General features: G+C 48.7%; 1 protein-coding gene across 2 annotated transcripts; it reads left to right on the forward strand.

Moving 5' to 3' along the window:
* Nucleotides 1-457: 457 nt before the first annotated feature.
* Heyl (hes related family bHLH transcription factor with YRPW motif like) lies at nucleotides 458-19,170 on the forward strand. 2 transcript variants are annotated; one of them, XM_046468916.2, is made up of 5 exons: nucleotides 458-645; nucleotides 7,063-7,129; nucleotides 8,637-8,720; nucleotides 9,920-10,001; nucleotides 13,131-19,170. In XM_046468916.2, the coding sequence occupies exons 1-5, from the start codon at nucleotides 566-568 to the stop codon at nucleotides 13,802-13,804; spliced, it is 987 nt and encodes a 328-aa protein (XP_046324872.1). In that variant the 5' UTR covers nucleotides 458-565; the 3' UTR covers nucleotides 13,805-19,170. The 2 variants fall into 2 exon arrangements, with proteins under 2 accessions (XP_046324872.1, XP_046324871.1); XM_046468915.2 differs by lacking the exon at nucleotides 458-645 and adding an exon at nucleotides 6,456-6,787.
* The last annotated feature ends 2,807 nt before the right edge of the window (nucleotides 19,171-21,977 follow it).

Consider the following 21,977-nt stretch of genomic DNA (forward strand, 5'->3'; position numbering starts at 1 on the left):
TCTCACACACACACACACACACACACACACACTCCCCTTGCTTTGATATCCTATGGAAGGAGATGCTGGGGAATTCTCGTGGAAGATCAGGTCACAGTCACCACCCCGCCCCAACCTCACCAGACCAAACGTGTCTGCCCCTGGTGCGGGTAGGAAGTAGAAATGTGCAGGATCAGCCCTCGCAGACGCTAGGGCTTCTCACAGCCGCGCCTCCAAGGGCTGGCAGCGCCCTGGGCGACCCAGGGACAGCCGAGGACCCTCAGCGTCCCCGCAGGGCCTCCCAGGGCACCTGCCCAAGGCCACCCAGAGCGCGGCGGCCGCGGCGGGGCGGAGCGGAGCTGGACCTCCCAGCGGTCGGTGGGGGCGGTGACCGCCCGGGGCCTTCCCACGGCTCGGTGGCGCGTCACCGCGGGGGCGAGGGGGCGCCGAGGCGCCGGGGGCTGTGGTGCAGGAAAGGGCCCTGGGAAAGGGCGGCGTTGGCGCCCCGGGGCGGGGCCCGGGCGGGGCCCGACGGCGGATTCGGAGCCGGAGCGTGGGCCGGAGCCCCTGGCAGCCTGCGCTCGCCATGAAGCGGCCCAGGGAGCCGAGCGGCTCCGACTGCGAGTCCGACGGACCCATCGACGTGGGCCGCGAAGGCGATCTGAGGTAAGGGTCAGGATGGGGGACCTAAGGACGAGCAAGAGCGCCCCGCCGGGCTTGCTGAGCATGGTCTCTGTCCTTGGTTACCCCTTGGCCTGAGATGCAGGTGTGCGCGACAGCCCGCAGGCGTGAGTCAGGTGAGGGGGCGTGTGCTATTGATTGCACCAGAGCCTGGTACTCCTGGGTGCTCTCTCGGCCACTTATGGGTTCAGGATGCTGGGATGGAGGTAGAATCCAGCTCAGGGGCTCGATGGCCAGCTGGTAGTGGTCTTTCTGTTGAAAGGCCCCATGGTAGGTCACCAGTTCAGAGTTTTCCTGAAGACCTTAAGAAACCCCCACAGACTATCGATACCACGCTCCCTGTCCAGAATGTGCTTACGTGCAGAATGATCACACTTCCCCAATCTTACCCTAGATTGGGTGCAGTTTCGTGTAGTTCACAAAAAGTTTCAGGGGGAAGAAAATATCTCCTCCTTTGAGCAAATCGGACTTTGGAATTAGGGATTGGATTTTGAAGAAAGTAATAGCCAACTTGCAAAGACCTAGACTCCAATTTCAGAGCTCTTTCTACCAAACCACTCTGTTGCCAAAGTCATTGTTCTCTTGATGAATATTCCGATCTGCTTCAAACTTATAGAACAAACTGTACTTATATAGTTCTGCAACTCCCAGCTCTGTGAATTATCTAAGCTTCAGTTTCCTCATCTGTAAAATTTGAAAAAAAATATATAAAATACACACACACACACACACACATATATATATATATATACACATATACATATATATAATAATAATAAAACCAACTTCATAAGAGTAGTGGGAAAATCAAATGAGAAAATGTATGTCACGGGCTTAGTAGAGGGCCTAATGCTTAGTAGAGGGCCTAATGTCCCTGGATCACCAAATGCTTAGTGTCAGACACACACCCTGAAAGAACTGCAGGACTGACTGGGAATCTGCCAGCCTGGATCCCAGCCCCACATCTGCCACCAACTCACCATGTTGTCTTCCTTTCTTTCTTTTTTTTCTCCCCCTCCACCCCTATCCCTCACTCCCAACAGTCCCCCACTCTAGTGCTGGGAATTGAACTCAGGGCCCTACACATGCTAAGCAAGTGCTCTACCACCATGTATCCTTGAGCCATCGGTTTCCCTGTCTGAGCCTGTTTCCTCATCAGTAAAATAAAGGAGGATGGGAGTGGGAAAGGGAAAACAACCTCAGGTCTCTTAGCTCATCCAAACCTGACTCTCTAGAACAGAAGGAGAGTCAGTTCCTTTCTAGGGGTATTTCTAAAGGCATTTCATAAGTTCAAAGCTCTCTAGTTTTCTGAGGCCGGGAGAGCCTGCCTCAATCACAGATCCTGGCTGGGGGTATAGCTCAGTGGTATAGTGCTTGCCAAGAGTGTGAAGGATCCTGGATTGAGACCTAGTACCTCCTTAACACACACACATCCTAGTGAAACTCCACCAACTACTAATTATTAATAGCTTATAATAGGTGATAGGACTTTAGATATCCCTCTTACATCTTATGTTTGGTTTGGATTTTGTATCATATAATTTCCTATGTAACATATTAGCCTTCCCCCCCACCCAGTGCTGGGGATTGAACCAATGGCTGGTACAGGCTAAGCAGGTGCTCTACCACTGAGCTACATTCCCAGCCTTTTTTATTTTTTTCATTTTGAGGGAAGGTCTCCCTAGGTGGCTGAGGCTGGCCATCAAACTTGTGATCCTCCTCCTGAATCCTCCTGAGTTGCTGGGATTACAGGAGTATACCACCACACCGAGCTTAACATATTAGCCTTTTTAAATTGCTTAGCAGAAATTGCTGTTTAGAGAAACAATTCTCTGAGCCTGTCCTGCCAGCAGGAGAAGGTCCCAACACCAGGTGGTGGTGGTGGAGGGGTCTCAAATTCAGTGGGTCTTCATGGGTCAGAGGCACAAAATTGATAACAGAGATCTAGGTTTATCAGAGCTGGCTTCTGTTCTCCATGAGTGTGCAGCCTGGGCAGTGACTACCAGATCACACAAAGACTGTGAACAGAATGAAAAGAGAGAGGGATTCCTATATGGGGAGGGGTCACTCATAACCAAAGATGGCAGTGAGGGCTTCTTGAAGGTGGTGTATTGGAGCTAAGGCATAAAGGGTCAGTACAGTTTTTTTTCCTCCACAGCATTTTGTCATTTCAGCCAAACTCCAATTTTAGAGCCTGTTCTTAGAAGAGCAGACCCCTCCGAGGAGGGAAGCAGCTGGACATCTGGCAGAAACTGACTTATAGATGCCTCATTGTAGCACTCCCCAGAAGGCCCTCCCCCCAGCAGACATAAATGCTTCAATTCAGGGACTGCTGAACGATGCCTGCTGTGGCCCAGACCCTGGGCTGGGCATCGGGGCCCAGATGTATCCTGCTCAGGCTCTGCCCTCAGGGAACTCTCAGGGAAGAAGAGCTTTATGTACAAAGAAAGCCAGATAAACAGTGACAAGGGCCACAGGGCTGGGGCAGCAGCCTGCCAGGGTCAGTGGCAGGGCACAAATCCCCCACACTCTGAGATATGAGAGGGAAGAATAGGGTGTGTTCCATTGTCGCTGGGGTATCTGCCCCATCCTTGGGAATCACCCACCAAACTTCTGGCTGAACCTGGCTCCCGGACATATTCTAGGTCTAAAGTGTATACAGCCTCTCCCCTACCCTTCTGCAAACATGTAATAAGCACCCGTCACATGTCAGGCTCTGTGGGTTGTTCCCACGTGATTTAAGGACTGGTGGCCTTTGAAGTTAGATAAGCCTGAGTTTGACTCTCCTTACCATTTACTTGTGCAAGTGACTCTACCCTTTCTGAACCTCAGTTTTCTCTCTCACTAAACAGGGTGCCAATACTGCTTCACAGGTTGAAGCTTTGATGAGGTTGTTTGTATGTAAAGCACACAGCTCCTTGCTTAGGCACAAGGTAACTTCCAGTAAATGCTGCTCTCTAAGGGGTCGCAATGGGGTGGGCGCATGCTCATGAAGCAGCATGCTCTAATGAAAAGACTGGAAGTCCAAAGACTGAAATTACTGAGTGTGTCTGTCACCCCACTTATGAAATGATCACTTCTTCTAAAAGTGAAACGGCCCAAATAATAATGAACTCAGAGGGCTTTTATGCAACAAATGAGACAGACAAACATAGAAGTGCATTCTAGAACAAAAAGTACTGGTTATGATGGGATGATGAATATTTGGGGTATATTAGCAAGAGCACTGGTTTAAAAGCAGTAGAGCTGGCTCTAGTTCTGGATATTCCTCTCATTTGCTATGTAACTTGGGAAAGATCCTTTCCCATCTCTAAGTTTTCTCATTTTACAAATGGGCTTAGTACTTTCCAAAATTCACTTTTGGGAACGTTGAGATTCTCCTTTGGTTGACGCAAAATGAGCGGGGTCATCTGCAAGGATTCTGCTGGGAATCAGTGCTGAGAGTGGTCAGGACTGGCAATTGGACCACCTGGAAAGCTGACCCTGCCTCCAGAGACACTGCAGTGGAATTCTGGCTGGGGCCTCCTAGAGGGCCATGGAGCAGATCTTGATGGTCATCATATCCTCTCTGGGTTCATGAAAATCTTTTTTATTTTCAGACTCTCAGGGGAGAGGCTGCCACCCCTCCTCCCACTGTCAGGGCAAGATCACAGGCCGGAATGAGCATTGGCTGGGAGTTTGAAGGATAAGGGGACTGGAGGACTATTCAGACAGACAGGAAGTAGGGCTTAGGAGAGAAACAATGCTGAATTGGGAGCCAGAAGACATGGATTCCCATGCTGGCTTTGCTCCTTAGCAGCTGTGTGGGCTGAGCAAGCTGTTTTAGCTCCCTGAGGTCCAGCATCCTCATCTGTGAAATGGCACTTTCCTAAGGATCAAAGGAGAGAAATACATGTAGTAGCATCAGTAAAACTGTATAGCAAGGTTTGCTTTTGAGATATAGGGAAAGGGCAGGTCATGCTGCAGAGAAAAACTGACCAGAAGACTGAAAAAAGGGACGGCGGACCTGCCTTGCCCTGGAATGGGTGCGTCAGCCTCTGACAGATGGTCCCTGAGGAGGGATCAGGCTGAGAGGCAGTGACGTGCATAAGACTAACCCAATACCCCCCAGAGATGCTTTATCCAGCAAAGGGGAACAAAGACTGTGTTTCTTAGTGTACCTTGGCTCTTGGGGCTTGTCCCCAGTGAACCAGAGAAGCTTTGAAAACAAGTTGCCCTACAGACCTACAGATCTCAGGATCTAGCCATCTGAGCCCTGGACCTAGCTCACTGGGCCCTGCCTCCCAGGAGCCTCCCCAGGCCTCTTACCAGTTCTGCTTGGCCAAATGTTTGGGTGGGAGATATACTTTTCCAGATGTGGCCGGACAAAGCCAGGGCATAGCAGTAGGATCTGACCAAAGCTATCTGGTTTCTCTTACAGTCTTCAGTCTTTGAGGTGTTGATGAAAATGATCCAATCTCAAATCCCAAGAGTATAGTCACATAGGTGGAACTCTTCTGGTGAGCCACATATGCTCACATTCCACAAAGGTCTAAAACATAGATTTTTATGCATATCTCTGTTCTTCAGTGATGCAAAGATGAGGACAGGAGGAAGAAGCTCTACCATGAGCTCTGCAGAGTTCCAAGTTCCACTTGCCAAGAACTCAGGCTACAATAGTGAATGAAACTGACATGATCTGTTGCCTTGTGGAACTTATGTTTTTGCTGGAGAGAGAAACATTAATCAAATAACCATATAAATATAAAACAACAAAGTGGTATAAATGCCGTGAATTCAGGAAGCTGGGAGAGTATAGAGCAGGGGACATCTAGCAGGAGAATAGATGTCAGAAAAGGCTCCCAAGAGAGGTGATGTTTGAGATATAAAAGATGGTTGAAGTTACTAGGCAAAGGGGTTGCAGCTTAGGGTGGGGAGACTGGGTGGACTGGAGATTTCTAGACTAGGAGAACAGTATATGCAACTGCAGAAAGGAGTTAGTACAGACTGGAGCACACAGAGCAAGAGTTAGTTGGGTCTAAGAGGTGAGGAGAGTCAGCTTGGCCACTGAAGAGTGACAAGATCAAATCTGCATTTAAATGATCACTCTGCCAGAAGTGTGGGTTAAAAGAGTGACTCAACAGGAGGCTCTTAGAGTCCTCCAGTGAGAAATGATAGGGGTGTGGTCCTGAGAGGAGCCATCCAGATAAAGAGGACAGACATGAGATGTATTTTAGACATGGAATGGGCAGGTCTTGGTGAGATAGGGGTGAGGATGGGGGAAGAATCAAAGACAATACCAGGTGTCTGCCTGCAGACCTCAAAGCTGTATGCTTTCTCAGAGATGGGAAACCCAGGGGGTCAAGGAGCAGGTGTAAGGTGAAGTCAAGCTCGTGGGTTCCTGTTAAGTTGTGTGACCTTTGGCATCCCCAAACGGCAGGGGATTGTCTAAAGTTGTTTGTGGAGCTGAGCACCTGGAGGGCTGAGGCCAGTTCAGGAATCCAGCCCAGGCCTTGGGCCCTAATAGGGCCTCCCAAGAATAGATACCTCAGTGCCTCCCAGAGAACCTCTCCATTCTCAGAGAGCCTCTGGCGAGAAACCTGTTGAGAAGACAGCTGCTGGGTTGGAGATTATTTTGGTAAAAGTCTGGGCAGGAAACCCCCTGGGTCTGAGCCTCTTCTCTATAGTGGGAAATCCCGGGATGGGAACAAACATCCATCATCCAACCAGGGCGGCAAAAGAAGGTCCCAGGTGGGAGGGAGGCCGAGGTTAAGGGGGACAGAGCCTTCTGGGAGGCCAAAACAGTGTCCGGGAGCAGGCAAGAGGGGCCTGTGACCCAGATGCCGCCTCCCCCTTTCCCCCCAACCCCCGGCCGCGCCGCGTGGGAGGCGACAGCAGCTGCGGGCCAGGCAGAGGGCGGGCGGCCGGCGCGCCGGCCCGTGGGAAGCGGCGGCATCTACTCTTTCCACGCTCCTTCCCAGCGGCTCCCTCTGAAACCCAACCCGCCCGGCCCCGGCCCCAGCCCGGCCACTGCAGGCCCGTGCCCTCCGCCGGCCCGCCTCCGGAATCGGGTTGCAGGACCCAGCAGCCACGCCACAGTTCGCGGTTCCCCGACGGCCGCAAGAGAAGAGGGACAAGGGGCGACCAGGTCGGGGTCCAGATAAGTCTGAGCGGCCGCGCGAGGCTCGGAGGCAGGAAGCTCAGAGTACTTGGGAGGACTTGGCCGGCAGAGAAATGGGCCCTGAGGGAAAAAGGGAGAGCCGACGCCCCCTCCCACGCCTGCCCTGCGGCTTTTCCCTGTCTGGGAGCCAGTGGCCGCGCGGGTGGGGGCTGTGCCTGAAAACGGCCCTGCCTCCCAGGTCAGCCCAGGCCAGGAAGATGGTCCCCGAGCTCTGAGAAACCAGCCTTTCTCTTCCTCCTCAGCCAGATGGCCAGACCGCTGTCCTCTCCCAGCCCTTCGCAGATGCAAGCCAGGAAGAAACGCAGAGGGGTGAGTGCCTTTCTCAGCCGTGGAGTGGCCCAGACAAGGTTGATCCAGAATCTGTTGGTCCATAAACCCGTTCGGAAACATCACCCCAAGATAACTGCCTGGGTTTGAATCCTGACGCTGCCAGTAACTATTCGGGACATTTGGGGCAAGTCACTTAATTTCTCTGTGCCTCATTTTTTCATTGGTATAACTGAAATAAGAGCAATACCTGCCCCCAAATAACTGGCTTGAAGGTGAAGTGTATTAATGCAGTGCTCTCTGGAGCAATGCAGAGCAATACCCAACACACAATCAGCTGTTCTTATTTTTGTTCCTCTACCCTATCTCGGTCCCTTTTTGGACCCTGAAGCTTTCCATTCTTTTCAGTGCTAAGGAGGGAAAGCAGTTTCCTGCTTACTGGGAATCTGGAGGCTTGCTGCTTGCTGCTGTCCATCGTATTCAGTCCCCCATCCCAGGATGCAGCTGTGCTTTGCATTCTGAATCCAGAGACCTGGCGTCTGGCAGAGACCAGCTGTGCCTCTCACTTCTACCTTCAGCTTTTTGAGTTTCTCTAGGAAAAAAAAAAAAAAAAATATATATATATATATATATATATATATATATATATATATATATATATATGAGGGTAGGAGGGCGTCACAATTTCTGCCCTACTATGAGTACTCTGCAACTAGGATTTTTTTTTTTTTTTTTTTTTTTGGTACTGGGAATTGAACCAAGGGCCACTTAACCTCTGAGCCACATCCCCAGCCCTTTTTATATTTTATTTTGAGACAGGGTCTTGCTCAGGGTTCTGCTGAGCCTCCTGAGCCACTGGGATTAAAGACGGGCACCACCACGCCTGGCCTGCTACCAGGATTGTGAGGGAGCAGATAGTGTGAATGAGCCCTTTACAGTTGGAGAGAACAATACCTAGGGCTCTTCAGACTGCCTCTGACCCAGCAACTGAAGGGGTAACCCTGGCCCAACAGGGGCCCCCAGGGCCAGCTTCAATGTTGTGGCTGGTGTTCCCATTTTGTTGGTGTCCTGCAGTACCAGTGCCTGAACAATTTGCATATCACTCTTACAGACTAAAGTAAGAGATCTGAGCTGCACTGTATTGCTCTGTGACCTTAAGCAAATTATAGTTCCTCTATGGGCCTTGGTTTCCTTCTCCATAAAGCAAGAATAGTTTTACTTCTGCCAGATGCCTCAGCACATGCCTGTAATCCCAACTACTCAGTAGACTGAGGTAATAGGAACTCAAGTTCAAGGTCAGCCTGATCAATGTATTAAGACCCTATCTCAAAATAAAAATCCTTTAAAGGACTGGGGTTGTAGATCAGTGGTTGAGCACTTGCTTTGCATGTGACAGCCCCTGGGTTCAATTCCCAGCACTGGAAAAAAAAAAAAAAAGGTAAAACATTAACTTGCTCACAACAATATTGTGAGAAAAGATATAAATCAGCATTCATCAAGGTACATTGGAAACCATGACAAGTGCCTACATCTTGTCATTGCTTTTCAGATCATAGAGAAACGGCGTCGAGATCGCATAAACAGCAGCCTTTCTGAATTGCGGCGCTTAGTCCCCACTGCCTTTGAGAAACAGGTATGTGACATTGTCGATTGTGCCACTGGAAATACTGGGTGGATGGCAGATAGGGTTTGTTTCCCATGGTATCTCTTATTGAAGGGTAGCAGCTGCCTGAGGTGCTGTGATCATGTCTGAATATCTGTCACCGGCTAGGGGACAAAGGGAATGAAAATTCATGCTTGGTGAGGTGCCTCAGGTATTGTGGCTTTACGTCCATTTGAATGGAATCCTAAAAATGATCCTGAAGAGTAACAATTGTTCTGCCCATTGCACAAGTAAGGAAATTGAAGCAGAGAAAGAAGTAACTTGGACTAGATCACCCAGATAGCAAGGAGCAGAGTAGAGTCAGAGCACAGGACTATGTGACTGTCTCCTGACATTTCCAGAGCTGTTTGAAAGTGGAGTAGGCTGCTCAGGGAGTGAGTGCCTATCATGAACATGTTGCGGTGGGGGGACTACAGCGAGGAGTCAGGCAGTTGAAGCAACAGCTTCAAAGATTCTTCCCCTAGGCTCAAAGGCACCTGTCACAGGTCGTCTGCCTTCCTTCAGTCATTCACATATGTTCACTGAAACCTTCACAGGACCAGCCATGAACTAGACCTGGTGTCTGCCCTCAGGTGTTGTGTAGAGTGTCTGACCCTGAGGTTTCTGTGAGAGGCCAGGTGGTCTGTGAGCTTAGAAGACATTTCCCAAGAAAGAACAGGGGAAGAGCAAGTGCTCTGGAACTAAGATGATGAGCTAGGGATTGAGCACGCTGAGGCTGATCTTGTATTCCCAGGAGCACTGCTCTGGGAGGCAGGTGGGGATGTCTGAGTGGCATTCTGGTGAGGGATGAATCCACAGAGGTGGATGAGATCCTGGAGGAGAGCAGGCAGAGCTGGAAGAGAAGTAGGCCAGTGCCCACTGGGGGAAGCACCCATTTAAGGAACAGGCAGAGCAAGAGGCAAAGTGAAAGGAGAAAGCAGAAGAGGTGTTGCTGCAGTCCAGGGAGAAGAGGTTTCAGAAAGGAAGCTGAGCGGTGCTGCAGACAGGAAGACTGAGGTGAGAAATAAAGAGCATCTCTGAGATTTGGAGATCTTGGCCAAAGCAGGATCCTGAATGCGAGTGGTGGGAAAACCAGGAAGAGTTGAGAAAATCAAGACATGATAATGGGCAGAGGAGGAGAGCGACAGAAGTCAGCTGGAGCCGCATCTCCCTGCCTTCTGTACCTACAGGGTTCTTCCAAGCTGGAGAAAGCTGAGGTCTTGCAGATGACGGTGGATCACTTGAAAATGCTCCATGCCACTGGTGGGACAGGTACCAATGCTCTTCTCTTTTGGGAATCATTTGCACGACAAATATTTTCAGGCTGGGCCATGGGGATATGTGATGAGCCAAGTAGACATGGTGTCTGCCCCCCTGGAGCTCACGGTCTCCAGAGGGGCTAAAGCAAACCCAGTTGAATATTCACCAAATTTGTCTCTTAGCATCTTCTTCCCCACTTCCAGTGTCTCTGTTTTTCCCAACCCTTTCCTCAACTCAGATCTTTCCAGTCTTAGACCTTGGAGGATCTGTCTTCTGTGTAAAAAACTATTCCCCTGTGGTAAGTGGAACAAACTTACCCCCAGGGCCTCACTAAGGAGTAGCCTCAGGGAGTTAATTCTCACTGGGGTCTCACTCTGTGGCCCTCCTAAATCCTGGGAGAGACCTGCCTGAAATTCTTAGCCACAGGAGATTCATTGGTGTCACTTCCTGTAGGTCTAGACTTCTGGCCTGCTGTTATGTCCTGGGCAGTGTTGTGGGGATACTCCCTGATCACAGCAGGTGTCAGGATTGTAGTAGAACATAAATGTCATTCATTTGGTTATTCTAAACTAGTCCACCACAATAAAATCATGGAATTGTGGCTTTAAAAAGGCTTGCAGACAAAAAGAAATATGTCCCGAAGTTTCTCTGTTTGGTGTTTTTATATTTGGGAAACTTGAAAAACATTGGCCACAAAGACTTAAGTCCCAAAGGTAACCTGCTACCCTGGAAGAGGACAGGGACAGTGGCTGCTGCTTCTTCTTTTATTTATATTTATTTATTCGTTTTGTGTGTGTGTGTGTATGTGTGTAGTACAGGGGATTGAACCCAGGGGTTCTCTGCCATTGAGCCACATCCCCATTCCTTTTTATTTTACTTTGAGACAGGGTCTCTCTAAGTTGCTGAGGCTGGCCTCACACTTGTGAATCTCCTGCCCTGGTCTCCCAAGTTGCTGGGATTATAAGCATGTGCCACTGCACCAGCCAACAGTTGCATTTTAAGTAGCCCAACCTGGAGCTTCCCACACCTGGGATTCCTGGGCCACCTTGCTGAGATTCTGGGGCAGTAGATCTGGAGTGGAGTTTAGGGATTTGCAAGTTTAACAAGCCTGCCCAGTAAACCTAATGCAGGTGATCCTTGCTTTTGAGAACTTCTGTTAAAGGAATGCATTGCTAACAGTGGAGATTTCTGTTATTAAGTTTTCATAGGGGAGATATTTCAAATTACGACTCCTGTTATCCTGTTGTTTTTTTTTTAAAAAAAGTTGTGACTAATATGTGGGCAGCATTCAATGGCTTTCAAAATGCTTTTGCTTTTGCTTTTCACGAAAACCAGGAGAGTGGGATTGTCCTCACTACTTTCTGGCTCAGGAATAATGGGAAGACAGGGAATTGTGGTTTAGAGAGAACACAGGCTTTGGATTTGAATCCTGGCTCTTCTACTTACTAGCTTTATGACCTCATATAAATGATTTAACCTCTCTCTTCCTCAGTTTCCTCATCTCCAAAATGGAGATAACAATAGAGCTTATGAGGATTATATTAAATAATACAATGAAGTACTTAGTAAAAATTCAGCGGATATTAATTTTAAAAGAGCAACAAACACATCAAGGTGAAGCCAGGTGTGGTGACACACACCTGTAATCCCAGCTACTTGGGAGGCTGAGGCAGGTGGATCACAAGTTTGAGACCAGCCTGGGCAATTTAGTGAGATCCTGTCTCACTAAAAAATTTTAAAAGGGGTAGGGTTGTAGCTCACTGGTAAAGCACTTCTCTAGCATGTGCAAGAAGACCCTGGGTTCAATCTCCAGTGCTGCAGATACAAAACAAAACACTCAGGTAAAGGGATTTGTGAGTTACATAGCTAAATATCCAGCAGAGCCAGGTCTTATATGAAAGTTGGCTTCACACCAAACACAGTCTTCCTGCCAAGCCGTCCCTCTGGAGGAGCCTAAACCATGAACTAGGGCCCAGATATTTGCTGCCAGTCATGAGGACAGTACCGGCCAGAGCTGTTCTGTCTTTGCCCATAAGTGGTGGAGAGAGTGACAGGTGTGAAGAGACAATGAGGGTTTGAATGCCTGCAGGGACAGTCCATCTGGTTGACCCTCATTGACATCAGGCCAAAGAGAGGGCCCCTGGCCTGCTGCAGCTACTGAGGGTCAGGATCAGATCTTGAGTGCTGGACCACCTTTTAAGCTGGGGGGACAAACAAATGCAGCATGAGATATAGGTGATAGCAAACTTTTTGTTTATGGAACATTTTCTGTGAACCATTTCACTTCACTTTCAAGAACAGTTGTCTGCCCACTTAGAGCTAAGGAGATTGAGGCCAGGAGAGATGAGACTTGCCCAGTCAGGCAGCCAGCTAGCTAAGTAGTGGAGTCTGGATCTGAACCCAGCTAGCCTGGCTTCCAAAGACTTCATGCTTCACTGCTACACTCTGTTGCCTCCTCCAAGGGGCCGCCAAGCTCTAATGGCTGCTATCACCTCCTCCCTCCCCTCCCTGAATCTACCCCCATTAGCAGACAGGTTATTGTATACCTGTACAGGCACGGTCTTTTCACATCTGGTCAGCAACTACTTAATTAAGTGAACTTGGTCACAGAGTTTCTTTTTTGCATTACTTATGAATTGTGATGAAAGCAATCTATTTAATAATGTTGCATAGTTTACTTAATTATTTTGATCCTCACAACTCACCATCCCAAGTAAAGGTTTTTTTGTTTTTTATGTGTGTGAGTGTGGTGGGGAGAGAATACAAGGGATTGAACTCAGGGGCACTCAACCACTGAGTCACATCCCCAGCTAAGTAGTATTTTGTATTTTATTTAGAGACAGGGTCTCTCACTGAGTTGCTTAGCAGCTTGTTTTTTTGCTGAGGCTGGCTTTGAACTTGAGATCCTCCTGCCCCAGCCTCCTGAGCCACTGGGATTACAGGCATGCACCACTGCACCCGACTCCAAGTAGAGATTTTTATTCCCACTTTACCAACGGGGAGATGGGGGCTCAGAGAGGTGAGAGAACATGCCCAAGGTCACCCAGGGAGTGAATGGAAGGGGCATGTTCAGAACACCGTCTGACCCTGGGTTGCCTGTCCCCCCACCCCAGCATGCCCTCATGGTGCCTCACTTTTCAGGATTCTTTGATGCCCGAGCCCTGGCAGTTGACTTCAGGAGCATTGGTTTTCGCGAGTGCCTCACTGAGGTCATCAGGTACCTGGGGGTCCTGGAAGGGCCCAGCAGCCGAGCAGACCCTGTCCGGATTCGCCTTCTCTCCCACCTCAACAGCTACGCGGCTGAGATGGAGCCTTCGCCCACGCCTGCTGGCCCCCTGGCTTTCCCTGCTTGGCCCTGGTCTTTCTTCCATAGTTGTCCAGGGCTGCCAGCCCTGAGCAACCAGCTCACCATCCTGGGAAGTGTGCCTGGTCCTGTCCTCCCCAGCACCTCCTCTCCTGCTTACCCCATCCCAGCCCTCCGAACCACACCCATTCGCAGGGCCACTGGTACCATCCTGCCTGCCCGGAGGAATTTATTGCCCAGTCGAGGGGCATCTTCCACCCAGAGGGCCCGCCCCCCAGAGAGGCCAGCTGCCCCTCTTCCCATGGCCTCCAGCAGCAGGGCTGCCAGGAGCAGCCACACCGTTCCCCTCCTGCAGTCCTCCTCCCCAAGACCCCCTGGTGCTGTGGGCTCCGCAGCTTATGTGGCTGTGCCAGTCTCCAGTCCATCTCCCACAGGGCCAGCTGGGAGGCCTGCAGGTGCTGTGCTCTACCACTCCTGGGTCTCTGAAATCACTGAAATTGGAGCTTTCTGAGCTTACTCCCCCACCCCCAGGCTCCCAGGATCACAAGAAAGGTTCTTATTTCAGAAGCTCTAAAAACGATGCAGCCTCTTCTGCTTTGCTTCCCGGATGGGCTTCTATGTGAAAGCACCTTCCTCACCCACCAGAAGCTCTCTCCTCCTCACCGCTCAGCCCAGCCTGTCCACTCGGCTCCCATGGACCCTTCTGATCTCAGAGGCTCCGTCCCGTTTCTCACCTGCACAGATGAGTCATAGTGCCTCATGAGCCCCTAAGAGCTGTGCCCAGCCCCCTCTCCTGCCCAGTATTCATGAACCATGGGTCTGGGGTGGAAGCTTGAACCATGAAGCTTGCCATGGTCCAAGGCTGGCTGCCTCTATGGAGAGGTCAGACCCTAGTCAGGAACAGTGACTGGCTGTAGCCATCCTAGACCAAGGAACTGGAACATACTGTCTGTCTCATTTCCTGGAGATGGTAACTGAGCAGAGGCCATTAAGAGGTCTCTTGGGCACCCTGTCTGCCCCTGCCTACCCCATCACCGTGAACCACAGGACAAAACCATTCTCTATTACAACCAAGCCTGGATGATGGAAGCCCAGCAGGTCCTGCTCTACTTCCCTCCAGCTGCAGACACCCACTGTCCTTGAGACTAAGAGTTCCCTGCTCACATCTGGCTCAAAAAGCCAGGCCAGGGGGCTTCTGAGCAGTGGCAAAGCTCTGTGACAGGGTGTCCTCACTGCCAGGCAGGAGTCAGGATTGAGGAATAGAGAACCCAGCTCCTGGGTGTGTGGTCTTTCCCCATGGGGACACAGTGTGGAAGGACCACGTGATGGCACCCAGAGAGGCATCCTCTTGGGATTCAGCACCAGACGTCTGAGCCGCCTGGTTTGCATCCGGCTCAGAGAGCCCAGACTGCTGCCACAGCCAAGGGCTGTCAGACTGAACAAAAATAACCGTGAGGAGGGGCAGAAGGAAGAACACTCAGAGGCATCTGGGCCCTTCAAGGTCACGCAGGGGGTCAAAGGCCTGAGAGCCTGTTCACCCAGATTCCACACAGCTGGCTCTGCTCAGAGGCAGCTCCCATTCCCCAGCTCTGCCTTGGGCCATTTTCCTCTAACAGAAGGAATAAATGGCCCAGCGACCCTTCCCAGAGGAACAGCAGACTGAACCTGCTTTCAGGATTGCCATATCAGTTGATAAAGTGCAGAAACACTTCTGAACTTGTTGGTAAACAACTGCTTCCCACGAGTGCCTCCCTGGCATTTCCCCAGGACCTCCATGATCTGGTTAATGCCTGACAGACCCAAGGCTGTGGGGTCCTGGAGCTGGCAATTCACTGGTGTGCATGTCATACTGGTTATTAAATATTTTGATGTCCCCTGCACCCTGGGGTAAGATTCTCTCACCCCCAGCCTTTGATGGAACCACCTTCCCCAGAGGCTGCATTGAGCAGGCTCCATCAATAGAGTTTTCAGAAACCATGGAGGCAAAGGGCCCTTTCAGAGCAGTGGGGCAGAGATCAATTTGAGTGACCAGAAAGCTCTTTTGAAAAGAGAAATTCCTCAAGGAGGGAGAAAGAGGTAAGTACTTCTTTTACTGCTAAGCAGAGCTAGTTTGATGAGGTTGCCGTCCTGTGGCAACCTCTGAGAAGTGCTTCAGCCAGGAGAGGTGACATTGCAGAGAGAGGCCCACTGGCAGGGGATGTGCCAGAGGAAGATGGATAGAGAGAAGGCAGGTCAGATCCACAGGCTCCCAAAAGTGGGGAGAGGGGAACAGAGAGGGTGACAGAGGCAAAGACCAGACTTAGATTTCTCACAAGGGGCAAACTCAGGATGGGAAGAACTCCCCAGCTCCTCCCTCAACACTTCCCTACTTCTCCATCTCCCCCTCCTTGCTCTCCTGCTGCTCCCAGGATGCTAGGACCATCTTTAGCATCCAACCCAGCATTCACTGCTACCTGGGCTGTGGGAAACACATTTCCATGTTGCAGGTACCCAGCTCTAAACAGTGCATCACCACCACAGAAATGAAGTGGAAATGGCCTGGCGCTTTGAGCATCTTGGGCCTTAAGTTCATTCTCCTCAGGAGATTGTGGGAAAGTGGTTGTGTGTTCCCATGGCTGGGGAGTGGGATCCTTTTTTTTTTTTTTCCCTATTCCCAAGCTTTCCAGGTGCCCCAACTCCCCCCTCACCCCGCCCCACTGTGGGGGTGTTGTAGACAGCCAATAGAGTTTTTGAGTTTTTTGAGAAAACTCCAATAGACTCTTAAATGTCTCTGGAGTCTGTCCACTTCTGTCTGGACCTGTTGCCACCACCCTGGCATGGCCACATCACCTCTCCCCCAGATCACTGTCCCAATCCACAAAGTCTCTTCCCTTCCCTCTTACCTTGTCTGACAGTTCTCAACAGCAACCAGAGAGAATCTGAATACACAGATCACATTGTATTACCCCTGGTCCAAACTCTTCTTCTGATACCCTGTTATATATTTTTTTCTTGGGGGGGGGGTACTGGTCATTGAACCCAGGGTACTCTACTACTGAGCTATATCCCTAGCCTGTATTGGTTTTTTTTTTTTTTTTTTTTTTTGTTTGTTTGTTTGTTTGTTTGTTTTTTGAGGCAGGGTCTTGCTGAGTTGCTGAGACTGGCTATGTCTGGCTGTTACATGGTTATTCTAAAGATAAAATCCAAACTCTTTCTCTCTTGGTCTGGTCCCAACCCCACTTCCAGCCTCATTTTTCTTTAGTCCAAAACTTGCTCCTGGATTCTGGCCCCAACCTGCCTTCATTTCCTCAACATAGCAATCTCACTCCCATTTCCAGGACTTTGTGTATGCTGTTCTCTTTTTCGCAGAATGCTCTTCCCTACCCTTTGCAGGGCCAAGTTCTTCAGACCCTTGACTTCAATATCACCTCCTGAGAGAGGCCTTCCCTGACTACTGGGCTTGAATAGTTAATTGACTATTGTTTACCTTTATGTGGAGATGTATAATCACATACCTTGTTAGTTAACTGTTGCCTCCACTGGAATGTAAGCTTCATGACACCAGGGACTACATGGTCTGCTCTCCACTCTGTACCCAAGACCCAGACCTATGCCTGCCTTATTGGTGGTGCCCGTGAATCTTTGTTGAATAAATGAATTAAGGAGGTGCAAAGCCTGTTCTCATGCTGTGGATGGTACAGGCTGCCCTAGGGGTAACCCCCATGACTGGCTAACTTTGGGGATAGGCAGGAGACAAAGGAAGAGCCAGGGCCAAGGGACTGGAAGTCATGGCAAAATGGTCAGGAGGCCCTGGCGGGCATGAGCATGTCCACTCTGGAGTATATGCTGTCAGGCAGGCTGTCTCTGCCAGCAGGTATTGTTCTCCACTCTTGGCTTGACTCCTCGCTGGAGTTGGCTCCCAACAAATCCAACAAACATTCATGGAGGTCTGCTCCATGCCAACCAGGCCTGGCAGAGCCAAAGGTGACAGGGACACTGTTGCTCTTGGGTGTGGGGAATAGTGTATTCTCAGGTGTGAGTTGGTGAGGTGGGAGTGGAGAGGCCCATGGAGTAGGCTGAGAGCTACAGAGTGGCGGTATGTGCCTCTGCCTAGAGAGGTCACGGGGAAGGGGCACAAGGAAGCCTTCCCAGAGGAGCAGGAAGGGAAGCTTCCCATCAGCAGAGTGACCCCTTAGGTGGAAAGTCAGAGAGGCTCATACAGGGGAGGGAGCTGTAGAGCGGCTCTAGGTTGAATGCAGATCCTCAGGGGCAAGCTTGGGCACTGAAGCCTGACTTCCTTATTAGACCTTTATTAATGAGTTGTAGCCATGGGCAAATTCCTTAACCTCCTTGAACTTCAACTTTCTCATCTGTAAAACAGGGATGATGGACTAATGGCTACTGTTAGTTGAATGGTAACTTTAATTTTTTTTTCATTTGTTTTAATTAGTTACACATGACATTACAATGATCTTGACTTATCATACATTTGAATCAGATGGGATATAATTTCTCATTTTTCTGAGTGTACAGGTTGCAGAATTACATTGGTCATGCAGTCACGTAAAAGGTAACTTTAGTTAGACACTGTTCCCAGTGCTTTTTTTTTTTTAGATTGTCCCCGTTTTGAGCAGGGAAGTGCTGGGAAGTGTTATTAGCCAACTTAAGTTGTTATGTTGTATATCGTGTGTATGTATGGATATGTAACAACAAATCACAGCAGTGTGTACAAATATAATGCACCAATAAAAAATGTGGGGAAAATAAAATATCCCCATTTTACAGGTGAGAAAACTGAGCTACGGCATGGTGCCTGTGGTTAGGTGTGAATGGAATGAGACAACACATGTAAAGTCCTCCGTGTAGTGCCTGGGTCGTGCAACAATCAATCTATATCATTAATATCTTTAATGAAAGGATGTTGTGTCCAAATTGTAAACATCCTCAAGTGTTCTGCTGAGTCAGGGAGCAACAGGAGGCACAGAATGTTTTTCCAGGTGTCTGTCAAGATTGGATTTTAAGAAACTTGAGCTCGGTGTGGTAGGACACATCTGTAATCCCACAGAGGCTGAGGCAGGAGGACCACAGTTCAAATCCATCCTGAGCAACTTAGTGAGACCCTGCCTCAAAATAAAAAAAAATTAAGAGTTGAAATATAGGGGCTGGCGTAGTAGCTCAGCGGTAGAGTGCCCTCCTAGCACGTGCGACGCCCTAGGTTCGATCCTCAGCACCACATAAAAATGAATAGCTTAATAAAATAAAGGTATTGTGTCCATCAACAACTAAAAAAAAACAACAACGAGTTGGAATGTAGCTCAGTGGTGAAGCGCTTGCCTAGTGCACATAAGGCACTGGGTTCAATCCACAGTACTAAAATAAAAGTCAGAATTTCTTTTCTAGTTAAGGTGGATTTCCATTCGTTAGGTGAACTGGATTCTGGCTTATGATCCTGAAAAAAGGCTTTCTGAGGATCAAAGCAAAAAACAGATTTCCACCAGGGTATCTCTGTCTTCCTAGTCCCTGGCTCATAGTAGATACTTAAGAAATGTTATGTATTGTTAGGGTTTGAGTATGGCTGGTCTCCACAAAGGTTGTGATTAAAGGCTTGGTCATCAGGGAGCTGCTGTTGGGAGGTGCACCCTTAAGAGGTGGGGTTTAGTAGGAAGTCCCAAGGTCACTGGAGGTGTGCCTTCAGAGGGGATTGTGGGACAACAGTCTCTCTCTCAGCAGTGAGAGGTGTGACCACCTGCTCTATTCAAGCTCCTGCCATGGTTCGTCATCATCCACACCCTTACCAGAGGCCAACTCAGTGTGCCTCCCTCCCTACCTCCCCATGCTTCCTGATCTTGGACCTTGAGCATCCAAAACTGTGAGCCTAATAAAACCTCTTTCTCATGAGTAGCCTGTGTCAGATATTTAAATTTTAGTGACACAAGACTGACTAATATATGTGTGTTGAAGTCTTTAGTATCTTTTAATTTATTTAGGAAATATTAAATATTTATGGCTTTGTGGAAAACTCAGAATATTAACTTCCTTTTCCAAGAGGAAAAATCAGGACCAAATGTAAGTTGATCACATTAACGACAGTAAACATTTTTGAGTCCTTGATCTACGTCCCCTCATAGAATCCTTACATAGCCTTGTAAGTACTATTATCCTTTTACACAAAAGGAAACAGACTCAATCTGTTATTAAAAGTATCCAAAGTGCACAAAACTAATAAACATTTTAACCAAAATTCAAACTTGGGCCTGTCCAATTTGGTCTTAACCAATATAGTGCACTGCTTCCTTCTGAGGCTGCCCCTTGGATGACAGTCCAGTGATTCTCTGTGGCAGGTCATCAAGGTCTAGTGGAGAAGACCATTGTGCTAACTTGGGAAGCTTTCATGTCTGCCACACTCTTCTCCCCTGTGTTTAGTAAGGGTTAGGCTTGGCTGCTGTAACAAAAAGGTCCAGTGGAGACTGGCACAGAGGTGCTTGCCTATAATCCCCACAACTCAGGAGGCTAAGGCAGGAAGATCACAAGTTCAAGGCCAGCCTTAGCAACTTATCCAGACCCTGTCTCAAAATATAAAAGGGGCTGGGGATTAACTAAGTGGTAAGCAACCCTGGGTTCAATTCCCAGTACTAGAAAAATCCAAACAAAACAAAGAGGCCTAGTAATAACTCTGTATGAAAGAAGATATTCCTTTGTCTCTCATGTGACTTCCTGGTGACCATTCCAGTTAAGAAAGCTCTGCTCCGTGCAGATATCCTAAGATCTAGATTCCTTCCACCTTGATTCCCTACCATCCCTAGAACATTCTTGTACCTGCATGGTTGAAGTCAGGACTCCCAGGGTTCAAGTCAGCAGGAAGGGGATAAGAATTTGGTAGAGACATGATCAAAATCTTAAAGCCTAGATTCAGAAGTAAGTACATATACCTCCATTTATATTCCACAGATGAGAACTTAGTCAGTCTAAAGGAGACTGAGAACTGCATGTTGACCTGTTCTCTGAAATAAGTGTGAAATGATATTGACAGACAATCTCTTTCATTTCCCTTACCTGGAAGGGTGAGAGGAATGGAGGGAATCAGGGACTTCAGAAGTTTCTGATTGTCTGATTGTTCAGAGTGTGTGTGTGTGTGTGTGTGTGTGTGTGTGAGAGAGAGAGAGAGAGAGAGAGAGAGAGAGATTTTAGAGACCAATTTCTTTTTTTTTTTAATTTAATTTTATTTTTCTTTTGCAGTACTATGGATTGAACCCAGGGTCTCACAGATCCTAGGCAAGTTCTCTACCACTAAATTACATCTTCATCCTTTTAAAAATTTTATTTTAAATCAGGAGAGTGGGAGGTAGTGCTGTCCCACCTGGTCCTCAAACTCAAGCCACATGCTGTCATGTACATTTATAATCCCAGCTACCCAGGAGGCCAAGGTAGGAGGATTGCAAGTTCAAGGTCAGCCTGGGCAATTTAGGGAGACCCTGCCCACACATGCAATTTAAAAGGGCTGGGGATGTAACTCTGAGATAGAGTGCCCCTGGGTTTAATCCCTAGTACTGCAGGGGGAAAAGAGAAGAAAGAAATAAGAAAAAAGGAAAGAAATAAAGGAAGAAAGAGGGAGAGAAAAAAAATAGTAAACCACCTATTGCCTTCAACTCCAGCAGCCCCAAAAGGAATCAGTCAAGAACAAAAAGTACTCATGCTTTCTATCGTATAGCAAAGTACCATTTCAAAGTGCTTTCCCGTGTGTTACCTCACTTATGCCTTTCAACAAATGGGTAAGGGAGCCAGGGCAGAAATTATTATCTCCATTATGCAGATGAGGAAACGGAATCACATTTCAAACAGAACAATCTGTCCTAGATTGGAAAAATAGTAAAATGGCAAAGCTTGTTTGGACTACAGAGGAAAGTCTGATTGCATGTCCATAGTCACAGAGAGGTAATGTAACGTTATCCAACAATCGCTGAGCACTTGCCACACACAGGCACTGGACCAAGTACGTTGCATGCAAAATCTATCTGCATAACTCTGTGATTTGGGTTTCACTTCCATCATTATCTCCATTTTATGGATGAGGAAACAGAGCTCAGAAAGATTAAGTAACTTGTCCAAGGTAACACAGCTATTAAGTGGTAGAGCTCTTAACTGCCAAGTTGTACACCCTACTAAATGCTATGGCTTGTGTTCACCCCTTTGAGACAATGGAGGGAGGGTTCCCAAGCCTGCCTACAGCTCTTAGCTTATATCTTGAGACTTTAGCCTCAGACCTATCAGTATCATCTCACCAACCCTCCAGGATATAAAGGCCACTCATCTGCCTTCACTCAATAACATTTATGAAGAACTGAACATGCACCAGGCACGATGGTGCACTCCTGTAATCCTAGTGACTCAGGAGGCTGAGGCAGGAGGATCCCAAGTTCCAGGCCAGCATGGGCAACTCAGCAAGATTCACTCACTGCCCTGATATAAACCTGCTCCTAATAGAAATTCTGATTTCAGCTGCCCCATTCCCCAGCCAGCCACCACATGCCCTCCCTAAGCTCCCTCTGCTCAGCTGTCCTTCCACCGACCACCACTGCTCAGCAGCATCTGGTCTCTTCCTGGCTTCACTTCCCTCCTCACCTTGCTAAGGGCACATGGCCTCAGCTTTGTCATCACCCCTTGCAAACAGCCTCACTCCTTATCCCATCTCCTTCCACTGAAGCCAC

The sequence above is a fragment of the Marmota monax genome, unplaced genomic scaffold (assembly GCF_021218885.2).
Source record: "Marmota monax isolate L192 unplaced genomic scaffold, Marmota_monax_Labrador192_F-V1.1 WCK01_AAM20220418_F8-fsc00008, whole genome shotgun sequence".
Lineage (NCBI taxonomy): Eukaryota > Metazoa > Chordata > Mammalia > Rodentia > Sciuridae > Marmota > Marmota monax.